At 50.4% G+C, this 23,832-nt stretch overlaps 1 protein-coding gene across 1 annotated transcript in view; it reads right to left on the bottom strand.

Annotated features, from left to right (window-relative positions):
* Positions 1-10,179: 10,179 nt before the first annotated feature.
* CLPB (ClpB family mitochondrial disaggregase) overlaps positions 10,180-23,832 on the bottom strand; it is a 57,665-nt gene continuing 44,012 nt past the window's right edge. The window contains exons 9-16 of the mRNA XM_066588390.1: positions 21,569-21,624; positions 20,723-20,767; positions 19,826-19,987; positions 18,771-18,927; positions 18,573-18,643; positions 14,745-14,864; positions 10,820-10,924; positions 10,180-10,678 (exon numbers count right to left, since the gene is read on the bottom strand). Of these exons, the coding sequence (XP_066444487.1) occupies positions 10,430-10,678; positions 10,820-10,924; positions 14,745-14,864; positions 18,573-18,643; positions 18,771-18,927; positions 19,826-19,987; positions 20,723-20,767; positions 21,569-21,624 (965 nt within the window). The 3' untranslated portion in view covers positions 10,180-10,429. The remainder of the gene's footprint in view (positions 10,679-10,819; positions 10,925-14,744; positions 14,865-18,572; positions 18,644-18,770; positions 18,928-19,825; positions 19,988-20,722; positions 20,768-21,568; positions 21,625-23,832) is intronic.

The raw sequence follows: 23,832 nt of genomic DNA, 5'->3' as shown, positions 1-23,832 counted from the left end.
AACACCGGCCAAGGACCCGGATCAGAGGGGTCACATCTGTAAGAACACCAACCCTGACTTACAGCATGTCTTATACTCCAGTCACATCTGAAGCTGCACTCACATCATACAGAGAATGGGGGAAGAGATAAACTGCTCCAATGAAAAGACTAAGTACACCTCAAAAAAGTACAGCAGCGTTATATAAGAGGAGCGGCTGATATCAGTCCCATCTTATTACAGTACAGCAGTGTTATATAAGAGGAGCGGCTGATATCAGTCCCATCTTATTACAGTACAGCAGCGTTATATAAGAGGAGCGGCTGATATCAGTCCCATCTTATTACAGTACAGCAGTGTTATATAAGAGGAGCGGCTGATATCAGTCCCATCTTATTACAGTACAGCAGCATTATATAAGGGGAGCAGCTGATATCAGTCCTATCTTATTACAGTACAGCAGTGTTATATAAGAGGAGTGGCTGATATCAGTCCCATCTTATTACAGTACAGCAGCGTTATATAAGAGGAGCGGCTGATATCAGTCCCATCTTATTACAGTACAGCAGTGTTATATAAGAGGAGCGGCTGATATCAGTCCCATCTTATTACAGTACAGCAGTGTTATATAAGAGGAGCGGCTGATATCAGTCCCATCTTATTACAGTACAGCAGCGTTATATAAGAGGAGCGGCTGATATCAGTCCCATCTTATTATAGTACAGCAGCGTTATATAAGAGGAGCGGCTGATATCAGTCCCATCTTATTACCGTACAGCAGCGTTATATAAGGGGAGCGGCTGATATCAGTCCCATCTTATTACAGTACAGCAGCGTTATATAAGAGGAGCGGCTGATATCAGTCCCATCTTATTACAGTACAGCAGTGTTATATAAGAGGAGCGGCTGATATCAGTCCCATCTTATTACAGTACAGCAGTGTTATATAAGAGGAGCGGCTGATATCAGTCCCATCTTATTACAGTACAGCAGCGTTATATAAGAGGAGCGGCTGATATCAGTCCCATCTTATTATAGTACAGCAGCGTTATATAAGAGGAGCGGCTGATATCAGTCCCATCTTATTACCGTACAGCAGCGTTATATAAGGGGAGCGGCTGATATCAGTCCCATCTTATTACAGTACAGCAGCGTTATATAAGGGGAGCGGCTGATATCAGTCCCATCTTAGAACAGTACAGCAGCGTTATATAAGAGGAGCGGCTGATATCAGTCCCATCTTATTACAGTACAGCAGCGTCATATAAAAGGAGCGGCTGATATCAGTCCCATCTTATTACAGTACAGCAGTGTTATATAACAGGAGCGGCTGATATCAGTCCCATCTTATTACAGTACAGCAGCGTTATATAACAGGTGCGGCTGATATCAGTCCCATCTTATTACAGTACAGCAGCGTTATATAACAGGAGCGGCTGATATCAGTCCCATCTTATTACAGTACAGCAGTGTTATATAAGAGGGGCAGCTGATATCAGTCCCATCTTATTACAGTACAGCAGCGTTATATAACAGGTGCGGCTGATATCAGTCTCATCTTATTACAGTACAGGAGCGTTATATAAGAGGAGCGGCTGATATCAGTCCCATCTTATTACACTACAGCAGCATTATATAAGAGGAGCGGCTGATATCAGTCCCATCTTATTACAGTACAGCAGCATTATATAAGGGGAGCGGCTGATATCAGTCTCATCTTATTACAGTACAGCAGTGTTATATTAGAGGAGTGGGTGATATCAGTCCCAGCTTATTACACTACAGCGGCATTATATAAGAGGAGCGGCTGATATCAGTCCCATCTTATTACAGTACAGCAGTGTTATATTAGATGAGCGGCTGATATTAGTGCCATCTTATTACAGTACAGCAGTGTTATATAAGGGGAGCGGCTGATATCAGTCCCATCTTATTACAGTACAGATTATAAGAGGAGCGGCTGATATCAGTCCCATCTTATTACAGTACAGCAGCGTTATATAAAAGGAGCAGCTGATATCAGTCCCATCTTATTACAGTACAGCAGCGTTATATATGAGGACCGGATGATATCAGTCCCATCTTATTACACTACAGCAGTGTTATATAAGAGAAGCAGCTGATATCAGTCCCATCTTATTACAGTACAGTAGCGTTATATATGAGGAGCAGCTGATATCAGCCCCATCTTATTACACTACAGCAGTGTTATATAAGAGGAGCGGCTGATATCAGTCCCATCTTATTACAGTACAGCAGTGTTATATAAGAGGAGCGGCTGATGTTAGTCCCATCTTATTACAGTACAGCAGTGTTATATTAGATGAGCGGCTGATATTAGTGCCATCTTATTACAGTACAGCAGCGTTATATAGGAGGAGCACTGATATCAGTCCCATCTTATTACAGTACAGCAGTATTATATAAGAGGAGCGGCTGATATCAATCTCATCTTATTACAGTACAGCAGTGTTATATAAGAGGAGCGGCTGATATTAGTCCCATCTTATTACAGTACAGCAGTGTTATATAAGAGGAGCGCTGATATCAGTCCCATCTTATTACAGTACAGCAGCATTATATAAGAGGAGCGGCTGATATCAGTCCCATCTTATTACAGTACAGCAGTGTTATATAAGAGGAGCGGCTGATATCAGTCCCATCTTATTACACTACAGCAGCATTATATAAGAGGAGCGGCTGATATCAGTCCCATCTTATTACAGTACAGCAGCATTATATAAGAGGAGCGGCTGATATCAGTCCCATCTTATTACAGTACAGCAGTGTTATATAAGAGGAGCGGCTGATATCAGTCCCATCTTATTACAGTACAGCAGTGTTATATAAGAGGAGCGGCTGATATCAGTCCCATCTTATTACAGTACAGCAGTGTTATATAAGAGGAGCGCTGATATCAGTCCCATCTTATTACAGTACAGCAGTGTTATATAAGAGGAGCGCTGATATCAGTCCCATCTTATTACAGTACAGCAGCATTATATAAGAGGAGCAGCTGATATCAGTCCCATCTTATTACTGTACAGCAGTGTTATATAAGAGGAGCGGCTGATATCAGTCCCATCTTATTACAGTACAGCAGCGTTATATAAGGGGAGCGGCTGATATCAGTCCCATCTTATTACAGTACAGCAGCATTATATAAGAGGAGCAGCTGATATCAGTCCCATCTTATTACAGTACAGCAGTGTTATAAGAGGATCTGCTGATTCCCTCTGCTGTGACAGCCAGCTGTTGTTGGGGGGCGCTGCAGCACCTTTAGTGTGTGGATGATGAACGTCTCCTTGTATTTTTGTAACTTTATAACAGAAAGTTCTGTTTTTACTAATAGATTTTCTGTTTCTGTCATCACATATTTTTAGTCAGTGAATGGGAACATTATTGTTTGTATCTAGAGATGGAAAACCTATCAGGAGCTAATACTTTTCACAGCTGAGGGTTTGCTACAGTGTATCCCGTCCAGGCAATGCTCTGTGGACTCCAGACGGATACAGGTTACCTGCACTGATATCAGGAGGGGAGGGAGATGTGTAACTGCTGTGTTCATCTGAGGAGTCTCTTCACCACTAGATACAATGAAACAACTCATCAGCTGTGTGTTACAATGTATCAGACGATCGCTGCGGCTCTGCCAGGGTTATTTCAAAACCGTGCCATTTGTTGTATAATACGCCATGGCGGCTCAGCGTCTTTCTGCGTCACGGCTGCGCTGTGACCGCTGTGTGTGTTTGGACTCTTAGGTCAGGAGTGAACCTCACAGCTTTGGATGGCAACAAGAATGTTCCAATTCACTGACAGCAAGCAGAGAGCTCCTAAAACACAATAGCATATGCCACGTGGGCGCTGGAGTAAGATACGTCAAATTTATCAAGAGGCGCCCATTATACTAAATCTGCTAGAGGCTCCGCCCCTTCATTAAAAACCCACCCTACTCCTGTGAACAGCAATGAGAGCAGCGTAAAATACGAAACATGTTGCCAATTATTTATGCTAAATAGGCGTGTGCTAAAATACATGCCTTTTATTACGATGACATGATGAGGGGGGGGGGGGCACATATTAATCCTATTGAGATGCCAGTATAAACCGCCACGCCTCTGCCCGCCCCTGTACATTGTCTTTGTGCGTCTGTCACTCCGCGTCGTGCGCCCCGCAGGCAGCTCTGCAATAAGATCCTAATAAATTCAGCATATACATCACCGGCGACAGTCATGCGTTACTTAAAGTTCAGCCTCATCAATATCGGCCAATTAGAGGAGGGAGAGAGGGGGAGCGTCTACACTAAATGAACATTCATTCCTCATCTTGGCCCCATTATCTGCACACACTGCAAGATCCCTGGAGCAGCAATCACAGCGATTCATCCTAGCGTTTAAAGTCATCGCCCACTTCCTTCTGGTTCATGAATAGAATGCTAGAACTGCAGTGCAGACTGGCACATCAGACAAGATATAGGAGAGATGGGGCAGGAGTGTTGTAACACATTCATGTCATTCAGGACATGTGGAAAGCTGGGTGACCCACTGCATGGGCTGAGTAATAACAGACTATTACTAGACGAGGGGCTGACCTTGGGGGTGGGGAATCAGGCCAGAATGATGACTTGCTTGTCCATTAAAACTATATATGGCACACGCCATACAACTCAATGCAGTCCTACGAAAGGCGACGCAGCTCGCTGCTCCTGCTGCATCCTAAAATGCTCTGTGCTGCTGTGTCCAGCCCCATGGACATGACCTGCAGATATACTGCTGTGTATAATAGTTAACCGGAAGCTGCTGCTCCTCAGACCGGGGACTGACCGCAGATAAAACACTCTGTTTCCCGGGTAATGGCGAATGACTGCACAGAAGACATCTTTAATTACATTGGATCCAATGATGAATACGAATGACTGAGATACAATCGCACTGGTGTCATATAAGAGATCTGCAGGGCTATGATGTCACTGGTGTAATATATCTTATATCTGCAGAACGGTGATGTCACTGGTGCAATAAGTTTCATATCTAGAGAGCAGTGATGTCACTGGTGTAATATATCTTATATTTGCAGAGCACTGATGTCACTGGTGTAATAGATTTCATGTCCGGGGAGCAGTGATGTCACTGGTGTACTATATTTTATATCTGGAGAGCAGTGATGTCACTGGTGTAATACGGTATATCTTATATCTGCAGAGCGGTAATGTCACTGGTGTAATATATTTCATATCTGGAAAGCAGTAATGTCCCAGGTGAAATATATTTTATATCTATAGTGTGGTGATGTCACTGCTATATCTTTATTCGATGATTAGTAATGTCACAGATGTCATACATCTTACATCTGATGTCACTGGTGTAATATATCCATTATCTAACATACATCTGCAGAGCAGTGATATATCTCGTGTAATATATCCTTTATCTGATGATCAGTAATGTCACTGGTGTTATATATCTGGAAAAGGGTGATGTAAAATACACATTATATCTGGACATCAGTGATGTCACTGAAACAACATAAAGCTTATATCAGGAGAACCGTGATGTCACTGCAGTAATATGTTATCTGATGATCAGTGATGTCACAAATGTTGTATATGTTATATTACCAAAGCAGTGATGTCACCACTGTAAAATATCTATCCCATATCTGCACAGCAGTGATGTCACTGATGTTATTTCTTAGCTTTGTATATATTAACACTTGTAAGCTCGCACTCTACAGCTACACAGCCTGCTGCCCACTGATATAAAGGTATAAGGTATATACATCCTATATATGGACACTAGCATTGGCCACACAGGGACAGAGAGGTGACCGCACAGTCATGGCCAGGAGAGGAAAGAACCCACAGTGATTGGTTTCCAGGAAGAGTTGACAGAGGGAGATGTGAGGATTAATTACACACGGACACATGCTTGTAGGATTCATGCTTGTCCAACTGACGGACGTCTCATGGGGCCCAATATGGCTGACAAGAAGTTGCTTCTTCTTACCGTGGAGAAGTGAAGGCAAAAGAAGCTGGTTTGGGCCAAGAACGTCCAAGGTTGTAAGGTGAAGGGAGCGCAGAGGAGGCCGGAGCCGCCATCACCTCCCACAGCAGATGGTAAACCCCTGCATAGATATTCCCCTCCTCCATGTCAGTATTAGCGGGGGCTCTTCTGGCAGATATTACCAGGTTTGTGGACACTGACATCTTTCTGCATTATACTTTGCAAATGTCATCACACCCTCCATCGCTCTAGGGAGCGGCCGCTCTAATTGGCCAGAGGTTGTCTGTGTAGCTTTTATTTCATGGCTGTGGCCATCGTCTGGTCATTCGATACATTTCCTCAGTGTCAGTTCTCCTGCAGGTTTTCCTCCAGGATTTGCTGTATTTTGGGGCTTCCTCCACAGCCCCGTCTGTTTCATCCAAGCACAGAGCCGGAAGTTATCAGCAGTCTCCCCCCTTACCCATAGAGAGGGTGCGGTTCCGTCAGAGTTGTCCTAGGGCTCCTGGCGACCTGCCTTACTAATGTCCTCCTTCAAGAGTCTGTTCTATGCAGCCATGTCATATTCTCCCCATTTATGTAACTAATGTGGCCACATGAATGAAAGCAGTCGGAGCTTCCAGGTACAATTGCTGATGCAGAAGCGTTAAGGTCCATTTACACACACAGATGATTGCTCAAAATTAGTCAGAGACTCACAGCTTTGAGCGATCATTTTGCATTAGCTACTAATGGGTTAATGAGCCGACTAGTAGCTAACTTGCTTCATTCGCATGTATTGAGAGAACAGTGATCTGTTCTCTAAATACATCACTAATGTTCTCCAGCAGGACAGCAGCTGAAAGAATGTTATCAGCGCCGCCCACGGAGAACTCAGCATGCAGTCTTATCAGTGCCAGTGGATTTTAAGCTGAGCTGAACTCAGCGATGGACGAAAAGTGCAGGGTAAGTGCATGATGGGTGCACATTTACATGACTTTTGAGAGAATATCATTGTGTGTAAAAAGGCCTTTAGCGTAAAGGCCCATTTACACGCAAAGATAATTTTTCAAAGGATTGAAAGTATTAGCAATTGCTTTGCATAAAGTGTTAATGAACATCAATGTCCATTAACTCTTTATCATCTTCATTTGCATGTAAAAGGGCCTCCAGGAGTGGTTGGCAGAGCCCAGCATGTGACTAATCACACACAGCTGCATTGTTGTCAGTGGGGCTGCCAGCAGGTTACAATGTAATCTTCCGGCTCCTGTGGAGAGATCACCTTAAAATCATCATTCAGACGGAAAAGTGCCCGATTCCCGCGTCTACATATAATGATAATTGCTCATTTTCGGTCATTTAAAGGAATTTTGAGCGATAATCGTTACGTGTAAATGGGCCTAAAGAGGTGTGAATAGTTCTGCATCGCCTCTCTTGTGTTTTCTAGTCCCCCAGCTGATTGTGGCCATATGATGGAGCCTCCAGGTACAATGGCGGATGCAGAAGTGTTGTAGTGAGGGGTGAATATTCTTGTGTGTCTGTCTGCACTGCGCTCCATGTACCAGTCCAGGGCTGGGTACACTCTCGCTACAGCCCCTGGCACACAGGCCGTGTATGCTGTGGGTCAGCGGGTCTCGCCCGGGCTGTGATGTCTAATAATATGGAGAATTTGTGTGTGTGACGCCGCGGATCTTCTGTCACTGTCTGTCTCTTGTTGGGTTTGCGCTCTCCTCTAATCGAATTATCGCCTCCCGCACGGGCTGAGGGCTGCTGCTAATTGAATTGCTCTCGTCACAGGCTGCGGCCTCTCCCCTCCGGACACCGCTGCTCTTATTGTTTCTGGGGCGGCCGGGCCGACACATTTATTTGATCTGTCACCGGGAGTCGTCCAACCTGCTACTGTTTGCTTAGAGGCACAGAGGCGCCCCCTTCCTGCAACACAATTAAAAACAAATAAAGCAATCTGGGACCTTATTTATGTATTCTGACGGCCCGAGAGCGCGCTGCGCGGAGCAGAGGGGAGCGCCGCGCCGGCTCTGCTACTTCAGTGCCAGGTGTAACTGCTAGCTGTATCTAATCCTATCCTGTGTGATCCTGTCTGCTGAGCCGTGTATCTAATCCTATCCTGTGTGATACTGTCTGCCGAGCCGTGTATCTAATCCCATCCTGTGTGATACTGCCTGCGGAGCCGTGTATCTAATCCCATCCTGTGTGATACTGCCTGCGGAGCCGTGTATCTAATCCCATCCTGTGTGATACTGTCTGCGGAGCCGTGTATCTAATCCCATCCTGTGTGATACTGCCTGCGGAGCCGTGTATCTAATCCCATCCTGTGTGATACTGCCTGCGGAGCCGTGTATCTAATCCCATCCTGTGTGATACTGCCTGCGGAGCCGTGTATCTAATCCCATCCTGTGTGATACTGCCTGTGGAGCAGTGTATCTAATCCCATCCTGTGTGATACTGGCTGCGGAGCAGTGTATCTAATCCCATCCTGTGTGATACTGTCTGCTGCGCTGTATATCTAATCCTGTCCTGTGTGATACTGCCTGCTGAGCTGTGTATCTAATCCCATCATGTGTGATACTGTCTGCTGAGCTGTGTATCTAATCCCATCCTGTGTGATACTGTCTGCTGCGCTGTGTATCTAATCCTGTCCTGTGTGATACTGCCTGCTGAGCTGTGTATCTAATCCGATCCTGTGTGATACTGTCTGCTGAGCCGTGTATCTAATCCCAGTGTGTGATACTGTCTGCTGAGCCGTGTATCTAATCCCAGTGTGTGATACTGTCTGCTAAGCCGTGTATCTAATCCCAGTGTGTGATACTGTCTGCTAAGCCGTGTATCTAATCCCAGTGTGTGATACTGTCTGCTGGGCCGTGTATCTAATCCTATCCTGTGTGATACTGTCTGCCGGGCCGTGTATCTAATCCTATCCTGTGTGATACTGTCTGCCGGGCCGTGTATCTAATCCTATCCTGTGTGATACTGTCTGCCGGGCCGTGTATCTAATCCTATCCTGTGTGATACTGTCTGCCGAGCTGTGTATCTAATCCTATCCTGTGTGATAGTGTCTGCCGAGCGGTGTATCTAATCCTATCCTGTGTGATACTGTCTGCCGAGCTGTGTATCTAATCCTATCCTGTGTGATACTGTCTGCTGAGCTGTGTATCTAATCCCATCCTGTGTGATACTGTCTGCTGAGCTGGGTATCTAATCCTATCCTGTGTAATACTGTCTGCCGAGCTGCTGTATCTAAGCTCAGACGGGCGCATGCCGTTTCGGTCCGTGTAATACACTGCGTTTTACTGTATTTCCCCCTTTTATTACACTTCCCATGTGCGGACCCAGGGAGAAGGTCCCAAGGATTTCCGTGCCTGCTTGCATAAATATGCATTGACTACGCAGGTCTCACATATATACGGTCACACTGCACAGCGCCCCTCCTGCTGGCCTGTATACATACACTCTTCAGCCCCCCGCACTGTCTTACATGTTGTTATATTGTGGCCCCCTCGTTCTGCTCTCAGGACCCCAGAATGACAGAACCAGAGAGATCCTTGTAAATGTTTTTAAAATACCCCCCTCCCCCCTGCGGTGACATAAGTATTCACACCCCTGTACTCAGCACTTCAGTGAAGCCCCTTTGGCAGTGATTCCGGCCTCCAGTCTTCTTGGGGATGATGCCACACGGTTTGCACCCTTGGATTTGGGGATTTCCTGCCCTCTGTCAGGTTGGATGGGGGCCGTCTGCGGACAACCATTGTCAGGGCTCCCCAGAGGTGTCCCATTGGGTTCAGGGCTCCGGCCGGGCCACTCAAGGACAGTCACAGAGTTGTCCCTAAGCACCTCATGGCTGGTCTTGGCTGGGGGTCTTGTTGGAAGATGACGCTTCTGCCCCCTCTGAGGTCCCTTGTGTTCTGGATCAGGTTGTCATTATCTCTGTACTTCCCTCCATTCAGCTTTCCATCCACCCTGACCGCTCTCCCCTCCCCCAGCATGATGCCCCACCACCAGGCTTCACTGTAGGGATGGTATTTCTGGGGTTCTGTTGTCACTTTATCATTATGGGGTCCGGAGTGCAGAACGAGGGGGACACAACATAACATGTAAGAAAAGAAGTCTAAAGCCTCTGCAGACCTCCTGTATACATATATACTGCTCATGCTCAGTAGCACTTCTTCCATCGGTGAGGATGAGATTGATGGGGATGCGGCACACATCACTGTATAAAGCAGATCTGCCCTGTGCATTTATTACAAGACATCTGAGAACAGCGCCCCCTTCAGTCTGGGTCAGGTCCATTATGAGACACTGGCTTCTTATCTCATTCTGCTGCCAGCTTGGCTCTTGTATAAAGTCTCCATTTACCCCCTCAACGTCCACCATCCGGGCCCCTCCGACCCGCGTCCACCATCCGGGCCCCTCCGACCCGCGTCCACCATCCGGGCCCCTCCGACCCGCGGCCACCTTCAGAAGATGGATGCGTCCTCTACGGACAGCGGCTCCCTGATGTCCAGTCTGCGGCTCTTGCTGCCCTGCTCCACAATCTCCAAGCGCAGTCGGGGCGTCTTCCGGTTCGGCCCCTCGTCTTCATCTGCCCCCTTACCCTGCAGTAGGTGTTTGTCGGAGTCGTCCACCGTGACCCTCAGCGTGCAGCCGCGGGGCAGGAGATCCTGTTCATAGGCGGCCGCCAACTGGTTCACCACCCGACGGTCCACCTGCAGGGGCAGAAACAAGAAACAGGCAGATACAAGGGTGATTATTGTGGTCACTGTGGTGCCCCCACCTGTCAGCTATGGTAGCCCTGCGCCACCATGGCGCCTCCTACGGGGGTCAACCAGCTTTCCCTGTAACCATACCTCATGTTTGATGGAGCGGGCGCCGTAATGCACATTGTAGCCGTCGACGAGGACGTCCGTCACTTCTCGGTCCCAGATGAGCGTGATGTCGTGTCGCTGCTTGGCCTGAGGAGGAGAAACACTAAGTGATGGCTCTGCGGCCGCGGATCACATCCGGAGGGTCGGTGACACATCGGGGGACGGCACACGGCGCAATATACCACGGAGGAACTGTGGCGTCACAAAAACTCACTGACCCACAAATGAGATCTCCCTTCCTCGGCTCACGCACTTCTGAAACCGCTGCTCTGACCGCTTCTGACAACTGTTCCCCATTGGCTAAAAAAACGCATTCGCTGCCCCACCGCCCGACAGCCACGTGCCCCGCCACCCGCCCTTCCGCACCGGACTTGTATGTCCCCTTCAGCCCCGACAACCACCATCACTCCCACTTCTGACAACCATGTTCTAAGCTCTTGGTTTGTCGCGGCGATAGGTTTGTGCCCCCACACTACCAGGATACTGCCTGGCAACAGGTGAGGGTGGCACCTATCCATGTGTCATGTGACCATGCAGGAGGCACGGCGCCACTTCTGATGCCCCCCTAATAGTGACAGGAGAATTTCTGGAGGTGAATCTTTTGCAGGAAGCGATCGCCCGGTGCAGTATAATAACTATGGGCACAGCCACGCACCGCCGCCGGCCTCTGAATGGCACCTCTGTTCTGCATCCACAACGCTCCATTCTCCGCTGGCGGTCCTGTCTCTAGGGGCAACGCCGGGTCACCGAGAGCCTGCGCTGGGGGGCGCTGCAAATTACCTAGTCTCTTAAAGGGGAAATCGCACCTTCTCTGACAACCCAGAACATGATACTTGTGGGGTCAGTGATCAGGGTCCATGAATGGGTAAAACGGCCAACGCCCCCAGCACTGCTCGCCATAACAATGGCGCCTTTCACGAATAGGAACCGCCCTATTTATATGACAAGAATAGCGCAGTCCCCGTTACACGTTAAGCCAGCGCATAAGCAGCTTAAAACACTACGTCTACCACAATGGAGAGGACGCCGCCATATTGGAATCTGGGGGAAGGTGTTTCTGTAATAGTGCGGGGGGGGGGGGGGGGGGGGGGCAGGTCCGCAAAGTGTGAGCAGAGAACATTGGGCTTTGTGAATCACGTAGCAGACCTGTTGTACGCAGTCATGTGACCCGCCTGCGACCGCGCCACTTGTAATATGTGTAGGGGTGTTTCCAAGACAGCGGGCGTGCGGGGACATTGACAATGCTGCAATCCTCCAGCTCAGTGTGGTTAATAGCCCATACTAAGGACCGGGGGGCCCCAAGAGGAACGTCCCCCCCAATATGAGCCTAAATCTTGTAGTACGTGCAGCTCTGGATGTGACCCGAGTATCATGACAGAATATAAGACAATGACGTAACAAGGTTGTGATTGCAGCTCTGGATGTGTCTAGAGAAAACATGTCAAACACAAGGCCCGTGGGCCAAATGTGGCCCGTCATCTCACTTTATGTGGCCCGCCGGCTGTGCAGCAACCTAACGGGCAGCCCACTCATCCAGCCTGCAGCGGCGGCAGTTCAGAGTCTGTGACCGCTGACTTCTTAACTCTGGTATTAGCGCGCGCTGTCCTGTACGCAGCACGGGTGCTGAGGTGAGAGGTCAGTGGTGATTATTACTACTGGGGCCGCCACGGAGATCCCCATTCCTCCTGGGGCCGCCACGGAGATCCCCATTCCTCCTGGGGCCGCCACGGAGATCCCCATTCCTCCTGGGGCCGCCACGGAGATCCCCATTCCTCCTGGGGCCGCCACGGAGATCCCCATTCCTCCTGGGGCCGCCACGGAGATCCCTATTCCTCCTGGGGCCGCCACGGAGATCCCTATTCCTCCTGGGGCCGCCACGGAGATCCCTATTCCTCCTGGGGCCGCCACGGAGATCCCCATTCCTCCTGGGGCCGCCACGGAGATCCCTATTCCTCCTGGGGCCGCCACGGAGATCCCTATTCCTCCTGGGGCCGCCACGGAGATCCCTATTCCTCCTGGGGCCGCCACGGAGATCCCTATTCCTCCTGGGGCCGCCACGGAGATCCCTATTCCTCCTGGGGCCGCCACGGAGATCCCTATTCCTCCTGGGGCCTCTATGGGGTACCCTATTAGGCCACTACGCGACAACTATGACTACTGAGGCCATTATGGGGGGGTCCCCATTACTACTGGGGCCACTATGAGAGTCGTATGACTACTGGGGCCAGTATGGAGATTACTATTATTACTGGACCACTATGGGGGTTACTTACTACTGGGGCCACTATGGAGATCACTATTACTACTGGGGCCACAATAGGGGAACTATGACTACTGGGGCCACTATAGGAGTACTATGACTACTGGGTCACTATGGGGATCACCATTATTACTGGACCACTATGGGGGTTACTTACTACTGGGGGTCACTATGGGGCCCTTATAAGTACTGGAGCCACTATGGACACTATGGGATTCACTATTACTATACAGTCACACAATTAGAATCGGCCCTTTGAAGGCAACCATAAGGCTGATGTGGCCCTCGGTGACAATGAGTTTGACACCCCTGGTCTAGAGGATAGGATACGACCTGAAGCGATTTTCTGAGATCCTCCAAAATAAATTGAAAGGCAGGGATCGTTAAAAGAAAAGCAGCGTAACGACCCCTCTGCTGCCCCCACAGGCTGTCTCCATTGCTGCAGCAATGACGCAGCTGGGTATTGTGATCACTGCAGCCACACGTTGGCCTCAGCGACTAGTCGGGCAGGTTATCGCTGCAGCAGTGGACAACAAAGACCAGCGACTTACATCTCCTGTATTATTTTATAATGATCCCAAGCTTCAATGATCGGCGGAGGGGGGTTCTCAGACAATCCCTTTAAGAGAAGCACCAGCTGAGGGTTTGTGGGCCTACAATCATTGGCCAAGTGATGCCTTTAATTAGTCGGGGAAGCGGTAGGAGTTCTGCCTCCCTCCAACCTCCAGAGTTCTATTCCCAATGACCGGGCCGCAGGCTCCCGTCTTACAGACGCTCTATTATTGCAGAGGGGGCCGCGGCCTGACCCCATCATCATCGGCCCCCCGGGGTCGCACAAGCTCCCTGGTTGTCCTAGAAACACAATTATTTTTCTGGGGTCGGATTGAAGATCACTAACAGGGGAGCGGAAGACGGGAGCAGAGCGGTCCTTCCCGGGGGACCAGAGGATGGCGGCATCCTGTACAACCCCGAGTCCAGGGGCCGCAAGTATTCGAGTTCGGGCAATCGCAAACTTTCCGCAAGAAAAGTCGTGTCTTTGTTCCGGTGGTTGCTGGGCGCCGGCGCCGCGTTCTGAGGATAATCTCGCATCAATGGGGCCTTCTAATGTCAGAGACGCATCGCAGGAAAACCGAGGAAAAGGGAAACATGGGCAATAAGAGAAATAATCGCACATCGCGAAACGATAGATCACCGCATGAGTGAGAGCAGCGCTAATGTGACGGGACCCACAGACAAGACTGGCTTCATGAGTCAGCCTCTTTACTCCCTCGCATTGCGCAAAAATCGTGCGATATTCGCACCCGTGTGAAACCGGCCCTAAGTGTTAATCTCTTTCTCTCGCTGGACGTTTAGCGATTGGAATCACATTATTACGTAGTGAATATGCACGATACAAGCGTTCTTACTGGGCATCTATGCATGAAGGTGGGAGGAGTCAGCAGAAGGTGGGAGGAGTCAGCAGAGTGTATAAAAATGCAATGAATATGCAAAACAAATCTGCAGTGAGATCCGTGAAAACACTGCGTATGCCTGTGCGAATGAGTCACTAATGTGCCATAAAAAAGCAGCGCTGCAGTGAAAAGCATGGGGGAGATCCAAGGCTGCAGTATGATGTACATGATGTTTTTTCTTAAAGCGCCGCTTCACCTTTTTGGCCCATGTGTTCAGCTCCTTGAGGACCAGCTGGGACAACTCCGAGCGGCAGAAGGGCAAGAAGTAGACGATCTCATTGATCCTTCCCAGGAACTCGTCTCTGCGGAAGTGCGCCTGCGAACGAAAGGGCAAAATGTCTATAACGGGCACCGCAGCGAGCGGCAAGCACAAGGAGAGGTCTATCGGGTCTTACACTATAGTCACATCCAAAGCCAAGGGCATGGTGAATGCAGCTCTGTATGTGACTGGAGTAAATGTCTCCAGGTCCGTACAGCAGAGGACGGACCCAGCGACTGCTGCGAGCGCCACATTCACTGCAGGCTAATCATTTACTGCATGCACAGGCCTCAGTTTTAGGTATACGCCATTACAAATGTGGCCCTTGGCGGAAACCTCAGGGGCCACAGCTGGCGGCATCTTCATGATTACACGAGGTCAAGGATGCAGGGAGGTTGGTGCAGATTCTCTATACCCGTCCTATCCATGCAGCGAGTGCAGACTTCAAGTACTGGCCCCTAAGATTTCCTCCCAGGGCCCACTCAAATGCAGAATCCGAGCGCCGCATATCCTCCACAGCCAAGGAGGATATGAAGCGATCATGAGGGCAGAGCTCCGCACTTCCGTCACTACAACGCTATAGTCAGCCTCTCCTCAACATGAAATGGCTGATAACAGGGAGCAATAGACTGTATTCTCCCATCCTACAGTTATTTCTGTATCCAGACAGAAAAGGCTGATAACAGGGAGCAGTGGACTGCCTACACCTGCCCTACAGTGCTCCTGCAGACACAGCAGGGACGTGTGTGTTCCCGGTCAGGTCGGCCTCTTCATCATCCGCTAATTCCATCAGGATCGGCCGCCTCAGCCTGCGCCCCCGGGAGACCGCCGCACCCCCCAGCCCGGGGTAATGACATCAGCAGCAGCAGATACAGGAAAACTGAATTATCCTGCTGATCTGGATATCCTCACGGATGAACGGCTCCACCAGAGCACTGTGTCACGCTGCGGCAGTCCTGGGGGGTGGAGGCTGCCGGAAATCAGCCGCCCCCCAATAACTGGTAATGGTGAGCGGAGAGCAGGGGGTGAGCAAGTCAGTCACCAAAGGGGGAAACTGCAGTACAGAGTATTTCAGGAGAGGCGGGGCCTGATCGGGAGGTCACAGACGGAGGGGTACACAGAGGAAGGAGCAGGGTACACAGCAGCACAGAGCGCTTCAGGAGAGGAGCCCGATGACTGATAAGCGTTACATAGTGGGAGGAGCAGAAGCCACTATGATAAGCTCTCTCAGACCTACTGCAGGGCCCTCAGGCCCCCGTGTCACGCTCCGCCCCCCCCGTGTCACACTCTGCCCTCCCGTGTCACGCTCCGCCCTCCCGTGTCACGCTCCGCCCCCCCGTGTCACGCTCTGCCCTCCCGTGTCACGCTCCGCCCTCCCGTGTCACGCTCCGCCCTCCCGTGTCACGCTCCGCCCTCTCAGGCCGCCCTGCCGTGTCATGCTTTGCCCCCCTCAGGCCCCCGTGTCACGCTCCGCCCCCCCCGTGTCACGCTCCGCCCCCCCCGTGTCACGCTCTGCCCTCTCAGGCCGCCCTGCCGTGTCACGCTCTGCCCCCCTCAGGCCCCCTGTGTCGCGCTCTGCCCTCCCGTGTCGCGCTCTGCCCTCCCGTGTCGCGCTCTGCCCTCCCGTGTCGCGCTCCGCCCTCCCGTGTCGCGCTCCGCCCCCTCAGGCCGCCCCTGCCGTGTCACGCTCCGCCCCCCCGTATCACGCTCCGCCCCCCCGTGTCACGCTCCGCCCCCCCGTGTCACGCTCCGCCCCCCCGTGTCACGCTCCGCCCTCTCAGGCCGCCCTCCGTGTCATGCTCTGCCCCCCTCAGGCCCCCTGTGTCGCGCTCTGTCCTCCCGTGTCACGCTCCGCCCCCTCAGGCCGCCCCGGCCGTATCACGCTCTGCCCCCCTCGTGTCACGCTCCACCCCCTTTCCCAGTCACGCTTTGCCCCCTCAGCCCCTCCACCCCAATGCCACACTCCGCGCCCTCAGGGCCTCCCCGTGCCACGCTCCGCCCCCTCGTGCCCTGCGCACTTTATCAGCTTCGCCTGAAGAGTTGTGTTAATGCCCAATCTCATGAACAGGGAGTCTTCATCGCTCTGCTTTACCTATATGACGGGGTTAATGTGTGCGGTGCCCGCAGCAGTCCTGGCGCAGGGAGCAGAACCATCTGTAATGAAACCTCGGAGCAACAACAATCAATTTGGTGTTTATGAGAAGTCCATTAACTGTGCCGCCATTAAGTGCGCAGGCCGACCCAGGATTAATTCTAGGTACAGTTACTGCCGCGGGCAATCAGATTTCGGTCAGGAGCGGCCGCAGCGCTGGGAAGCATCCAAACCAGCTCTTCAACTATCAGTGGAGACGGACGTGGGGCGCCACAAAGCCTCACTTATCTCAGAGCCACAAGTGACATGACCGTGAGCAGATATCACTGATATCAGGACAGCAGTGATGTCATTGTGTACAAGTATGACATCACAAGTGTGTGACTGCAAACGTACTGCTCCCGAGTTACATCCTGTATTATCCTGCAGAGCTGCACTCACTATTCTGCTGGTGGAGTCACTGTGTACATACATTACTTATCCTGTACTGATCCTGAGTTCCATCCTGTATTATCCTGCAGAGCTGCACTCACTATTCTGCTGGTGGAGTCACTGTGTATATACATTACTTATCCTGTACTGCTCCTGAGTTACATCCTGTATTATACCCCAGAGCTGCACTCACTATTCTGTTGGTGGAGTCACTGTGTACATACATTACTTATCCTGTACTGATCCCGAGTTACATCCTGTATTATACCCCAGAGCTGCACTCACTATTCTGCTGGTGGAGTCACTGTGTACATACATTACTTATCCTGTACTGATCCTGAGTTACATCCTGTATTATACCCCAGAGCTGCACTCACTATTCTGCTGGTGGAGTCACTGTGTACATACATTACTTATCCTGTACTGCTCCTGAGTTACATCCTGTATTATACCCCAGAGCTGCACTCACTATTCTGCTGGTGGAGTCACTGTGTACATACATTACTTATCCTGTACTGATCCTGAGTTACATCCTGTATTATACCCCAGAGCTGCACTCACTATTCTGCTGGTGGAGTCACTGTGTACATACATTACTTATCCTGTACTGATCCTGAGTTACATCCTGTATTATACTCCAGAGCTGCACTTACTATTCTGCTGGTGGAGTCACTGTGTACATACATTACTTATCCTGTACTGATGCTGAGTTACATCCAGTATTATACTCCAGAGCTGCACTCACTATTCTGCTGGTGGGGTCACTGTGTACATACATTACTTAAACTGTACTGATCCTGAGTTACATCCTGTATTATACTCCAGAGCTGCACTCACTATTCTGCTGGTGGAGTCACTGTGTACATACATTACTTATCCTGTACTGATCCTGAGTTACATCCTGTATTATACTCCAGAGCTGCACTCACTATTCTGCTGGTGGAGTCACTGTGTACATACATTACTTATCTTGTACTGATCCTGAGTTACATCCTGTATTATATTCCAGAGCTGCACTCACTATTCTGCTGGTGGAGTCACTGTGTACATACATTACTTATCCTGTACTGCTCCTGAGTTACATCCTGTATTATACTCCAGAGCTGCACTCACTATTCTGCTGGTGGAGTCACTGTGTACATACATTACTTATCCTGAGTTACATCCTGTATTATACTCCAGAGCTGCACTCACTATCCTGGATTAGCTGCTGTTGCTGATGACGACTGCCCTGCGCTCACCTTCAGGATGGGCCGGATGACGTTCTCCTTGAACTGCTTGGAGATGGTGATCTTCTCAGTCTGTATGTCATCTGCAACATAAAGTAGAATGCGCCATGGCGGCTCGGGAACGGAAGAAGCTATTCTGGACTATCAGACCCGCCTCATAGAACACTTTTCGGATGTGCGGTTGGACCTCCCCGTGTCGCCATCACTTACTTAGGTTCTCGGCCAGTCTGTTCTTGTTCATCTCCAGGGCTTCCTGCCGCAGCTGCAGGGCGTACTGCGCAATTTCATCACTTCCGGCGTTGCAGGTCATGATAAAAATGGCGTCTTTACATTCAATGGTTTTCCCCTTCCCATCCGTCAGTCGACCCTAGAATGATAACGGCATTGTTCAGGGGGGACGAGACCCCCCCTAGATAGGTGGGGGGAGTGTCTGTACGCCGCGCCGCCCCGAGCACGGACACTACTACTGTTATAACGGGCCACAGATGGAGGCGCTGCGCAGAGGAGTCCGCTTTGTGGGTGCTGGAGATGAAGGCGCTGTTTATTGCTCTGTCGAGTGCTGCTCCTGGAATGGATTTTACATTTGGCGGCTGCGTTATGATCTATGCAGGGAGGATGAGTATATTAATCCTGCAGATGGGAAGACAGAAGACACGGCGGCGGCGAGAGGACTAGAATAAAGTTTTATTAGCAGGAGGGGGGAGCGAGCGCGTCCTCGGAGGAGACATCCTGAAAACTCATATGCTGCTCGCAGTCTCCAGCCCTGCTAGAGTAATGACATCCGGGGACCGCCAATGTATCCGCTGAAAAACCGTGCCACGGATGCGACGGCGCCGCAGCACAGAGGAGGAACGGTCACACCACACGGGACAGGCGTGCTGTAGGACGCAGGCCGTGTGACAGAAGCCCAATGACTGCACATGGAAACCTTCTGCAGTATCTTTGTGTTCCAGTTTGTCAACATGGTCAAGATCTCTGCTTGCAGTCAGTAAATTAATCCCATTAGGAGGCGTGAAGCCCACCTCTGAGGGTTTGTTACAGTTGGGATGTGACCATTATCATGGAAAACCCCTTTAAATACTTAAACTTGTACATCTCCGCTGTTTCCAGGCCTTAACCCCCTTGTTCCCTCTGTACCAAATCTGCAGCTGCCCCCTCCCCCCAAAGATTCCTAATATCCTCCCACCTCGATCATCATGGAACAGAGATTAGGATTATCATGCCGTGAGGACCCCGGGGGAAGGACGCGCCGCAGATCCCCTTACCTCATCAAACAGCTGTAGCATTATGGTGAGTACATCGGGGTGCGCCTTATCCACCTCGTCAAACAGGACAACCGCGTTGGGGCACTCCTTCAGCTTCTTGGTCAGCTGACCTCCTTCCTCGTGTCCAACATATCCTGGTGGAGACCCAATAAACTTGGCTACCTGTAGAGGAATAATAGTTATAGCGGGGGAGGGGTCAGATCTGTGCCGGGGGAGGGGTCAGATCATCAGAGCTCTGAAGGGAGGAGTCATATCTGTGAAAGGGAGGGCTTATATCATGATCTCTGCAGGGGAGGAGTTACATTATTGTGGCTGCAGGGATGGGGTCACATTATCAATACCCAAGTTATCTACCCTTTACACTGCCCTACCCATGGGGTTACCCCGCGCCTGTCTAGTGTAATGCACCTCGCTTATCTCTGCAGGGGAAGGGTTATACTGTCATCTCTGCAGACTAGAGGATAGATCATCTGCAGGGAAGGGATTAGAATTGGTTTACCCAGGTTCAATACTTTTTACATAGAGTCCACCAATGCCCTGGCCACGGTGTTACCCCGCACCCATCTTGTCCAATCCATTGGGCTTATATTATCTGCAAGGGAGGGTTATATTCTCCTCTACAGGGGGAGGGATTATATTCTTCTGTGCAGGGGAGGGATTACACTATCTGCAGGGGAGGGGTTATATTCTCCTCTGCAGGGGAGGGGTTATATTCTCCTCTGCAGGGGAGGGGTTATATTCTCCTCTGCAGGGGAGGGGTTATATTATCTGCAGGGGAGGGGTTAAATCTCTACCCAGACTCCACCACTCCCCTGACCACAGCATTACTGCACACCCATCTTATCCAATACATGGCACTGGTGGCTACAACAGACTACAACCCCCAACAGGCCATACCTCATGCTTCTCCTGGAATTCAGACATATCCAGCCGTATGAAGCCCTGCGCACACAGAGAGACGGTCAGAGATCCTGCAGCATGTCCAAGTGTATCATGAAATCTATGGCGCCGAGGGCCTCATGGACCCCAAGAGCCTTCAGGAGGTTGTGCTGTTAAAGACTCTTATCCTTTATCCACAGGACAGGAGATAAATGTCTGATCTGGGAGGGGGGGGGGCATTTCCAATCGCTGGACCCCAGAGACCCTGAGAATGGCGCCTTGAATGCCCATATGAATGGAGTGGTGGTCTGCATGTGCGACCGTCGCTCTTATGAGACAGGTGGAGACGGACGCACTCCGTAACACTCCCACAGAAATGATGCATGCGCTCCACTCCCATGAAGTATTTGGGGGCGCCATTCTTGGGATCCCCAGTGACCAGACATTCGCCCCCCTGTGGGGAAAGGATGAATGTCTTTAGTGGTAAACCCCCATTAATTATCACACAATGACTTAACAGATGAGCACAGACCAGCAGACAATCCCTATACACCGTGTGTACACGTACAATCAGGCAGATGATCAAATATTCTGGATTATCAGATGGTCATAGAAACATCTCCAAACAGTTCCCACGTCACCTTCTGATGAGGTCACCTCCTGATGAGGTCACCTTCTGATGAGGTCACCTTCTGATGAGGTCACCTCCTGATGAGGTCACCTCCTTTATTACTCTGGGAAATCTCATTGGCTCCTGATCTTGCAGAATCCCACATTATATGACATTTCTGTGTCGGATCACAGTATGCCGGATTACAGGACTTTCATTGTAAAACCTATACCATGCCCCGCGGCAGCCATTACCTTCTTGGTGTCCTTGTGCAGGTAGCGCGCCGTCTGCTTGGCCAATTCCGTTTTACCTATCAGAACAGAAAAATGAAAGCCATCAGCTGATTCCAGGGGCGCGGCCGTGATATATACGTGTGTCTGTATGTACGGGTGCGATATCTATCATGTATGACGCGTTGAACGTCACTGGCTGCTGCCCTCAGACCAAAAACTATAAAAACGGGAAAAGAAAAATGTTGCACTTTTTGGAAAAACTAAAACCGGCTCTGCCTGCAGCGGTGATCATGTGACGCCTCCTACCTCACCCGTACGGCACAGAGATCCCCCACTACCCCGACCGATGGTAATAAATCTCACCTGCAGCGGGGCCGGCGCTCCCCTAATGTGTTCATAGACTGGCGGTGACAGTGATGGATGTGATCAGCGCCGGCGCTGTAATATCACATATTGAGCTGTAATCCGGGGCCGCATACCATGTGACCCGACCGCAGCGCAGGATGGAGACGGCTTACAACCGCCCTAAATCAGGCCTGATAAATGTCCGGATCCTCCGTAGGTTTATGGCCGCCCCGGTGAGTACCGGCCCAGGATCCAGCGGTGTGCGGGGGCGGCCTTACCGTTAGATGGTCAACTAGAGGAGGTTATAGTAGAACTGATGCTTCAGCTTTATTATGTAAGTATCTTTAGCTATTTCTAGTTAGTATATACCATATATACTGGAGTATAAGCCGAGGCAATACGTTTTACCACAAAAAACCTGTAAAACGTATTGACTCAAGTATAAGCCGAGCTAGACTATATACTGGGTAAAGAAAAAATGCAATACTCCCCTCCCAGCCGGCATCTGTGTCCCCGGCGGTGCGGCAAGCTGCTTGAGAATTCTCCCCGCTCTCAACTCCCTGCTCAGCTTTGAATTCCCCGCCGTCAGCGCTGTGATTGGATCGAGTGCCAGCCAATCACAGCCGGCGCTCGATAAACCTATCACAGCCATTCAGTGATGTCATCCACTGAATGGCTATGAATGACCGAGCGCCGGTTGTGATTGGCTGGTCCTCGATCCAATCACAGCGCTGACGGCAGGGAATTCAAAGCTGAGCAGGGAGTTGACAGAAGGGAGAAGTCTCTAGCAGCTTGCCGTACCGCCGGGGAGACCATCGCGCCGGGGACACAGACGTCGGCTGGGAGAGGAGTATTTCGTTTTTTTTTTTGTTACCTCCCTCGAGTATAAGCCGAGGGGGGCTTTTTTAGCATTAAAAAATGTGCTGAAAAACTAGGCTTAGGTCTAGTGCCCACGGCTGTGACGGGCTCCACATGCGGAATTCCACAGCGGAGTCCGTCACGGTGCCCCCCTAGAGACCCCATACTTACCTCCGGACCCACCGCCCGACGTTCCGCATGACGCTCCGGCATGCATGCGGAGTAGGGCGCATGACGCGTCAGCAGTGTCATGTGACGCGCTGGCAGCATCATATGACACGCCCACAGCGTCACATGACGCGGCTAGCGGGGTAGTGTTTTCACGCTATCTTCCGCTGTGCTACAGCGGAAGATAGTGTGACGGACAGCTTCCATTGACTGCTCTATTTGCCGCGGGTGATTGCGGGCGCTTTCACGGGGCGGAATTCCGCCCCGTGAGCATTGCGCTATTAGGTTCAATAGAACCTAATAGCTGCGGGGCAGCGCCGTGGGAATTAGGCCTTCTACTCAAGTGTATATGGTATATATATTACACACCACATTTACCATTCTGTATATATTTTACATGTTTTACTATTTTGAGTTTTATTGATTTTTTACAGATTTACTAGTTTTTATTATGTTTCTTTCTATTTACATTTTTCCCATCTTTATTTTGTATTTTTTGCCAGACACGCAATGCCGCTTCCTCAGTGGCAGCGCTGGCCAATCACAGCAGCGTTTCAGGTCTTGGACTACTGATGCTCGGTGGGCATCAGGCTAGAGGCGCCCCATGAAGGAGCCCCGGCAGGCACACTGGGTAGGAGAGGAGGTTTGTCCGGCACATTGCGGCTGCTTCAGGGAGGTTTCAGATGTTTATGCTACTTTTATACTAATATTTGCACCCAATCAGAAGGCTTGTGTGTTGTGGGCCGACATGTCGGCTGGAGCCTGCACTGGCATGAGGGGTTATCCGGTTCATTAAAAAACAACAACAAAAAAAAGTTATATGGCTTTAGATAAAGAAAAACTGAACGCTCCCCTCTCCTGGCCGCTCCCCATCTAGTGCTGCACCCCCGATGCCCGCCGCACAGAACCTGGAA

The sequence above is a fragment of the Eleutherodactylus coqui genome, chromosome 1 (assembly GCF_035609145.1).
Source record: "Eleutherodactylus coqui strain aEleCoq1 chromosome 1, aEleCoq1.hap1, whole genome shotgun sequence".
NCBI classification, from domain to species: Eukaryota; Metazoa; Chordata; class Amphibia; order Anura; family Eleutherodactylidae; genus Eleutherodactylus; species Eleutherodactylus coqui.
This window is presented reverse-complemented; position numbering and strand designations above follow the sequence as displayed.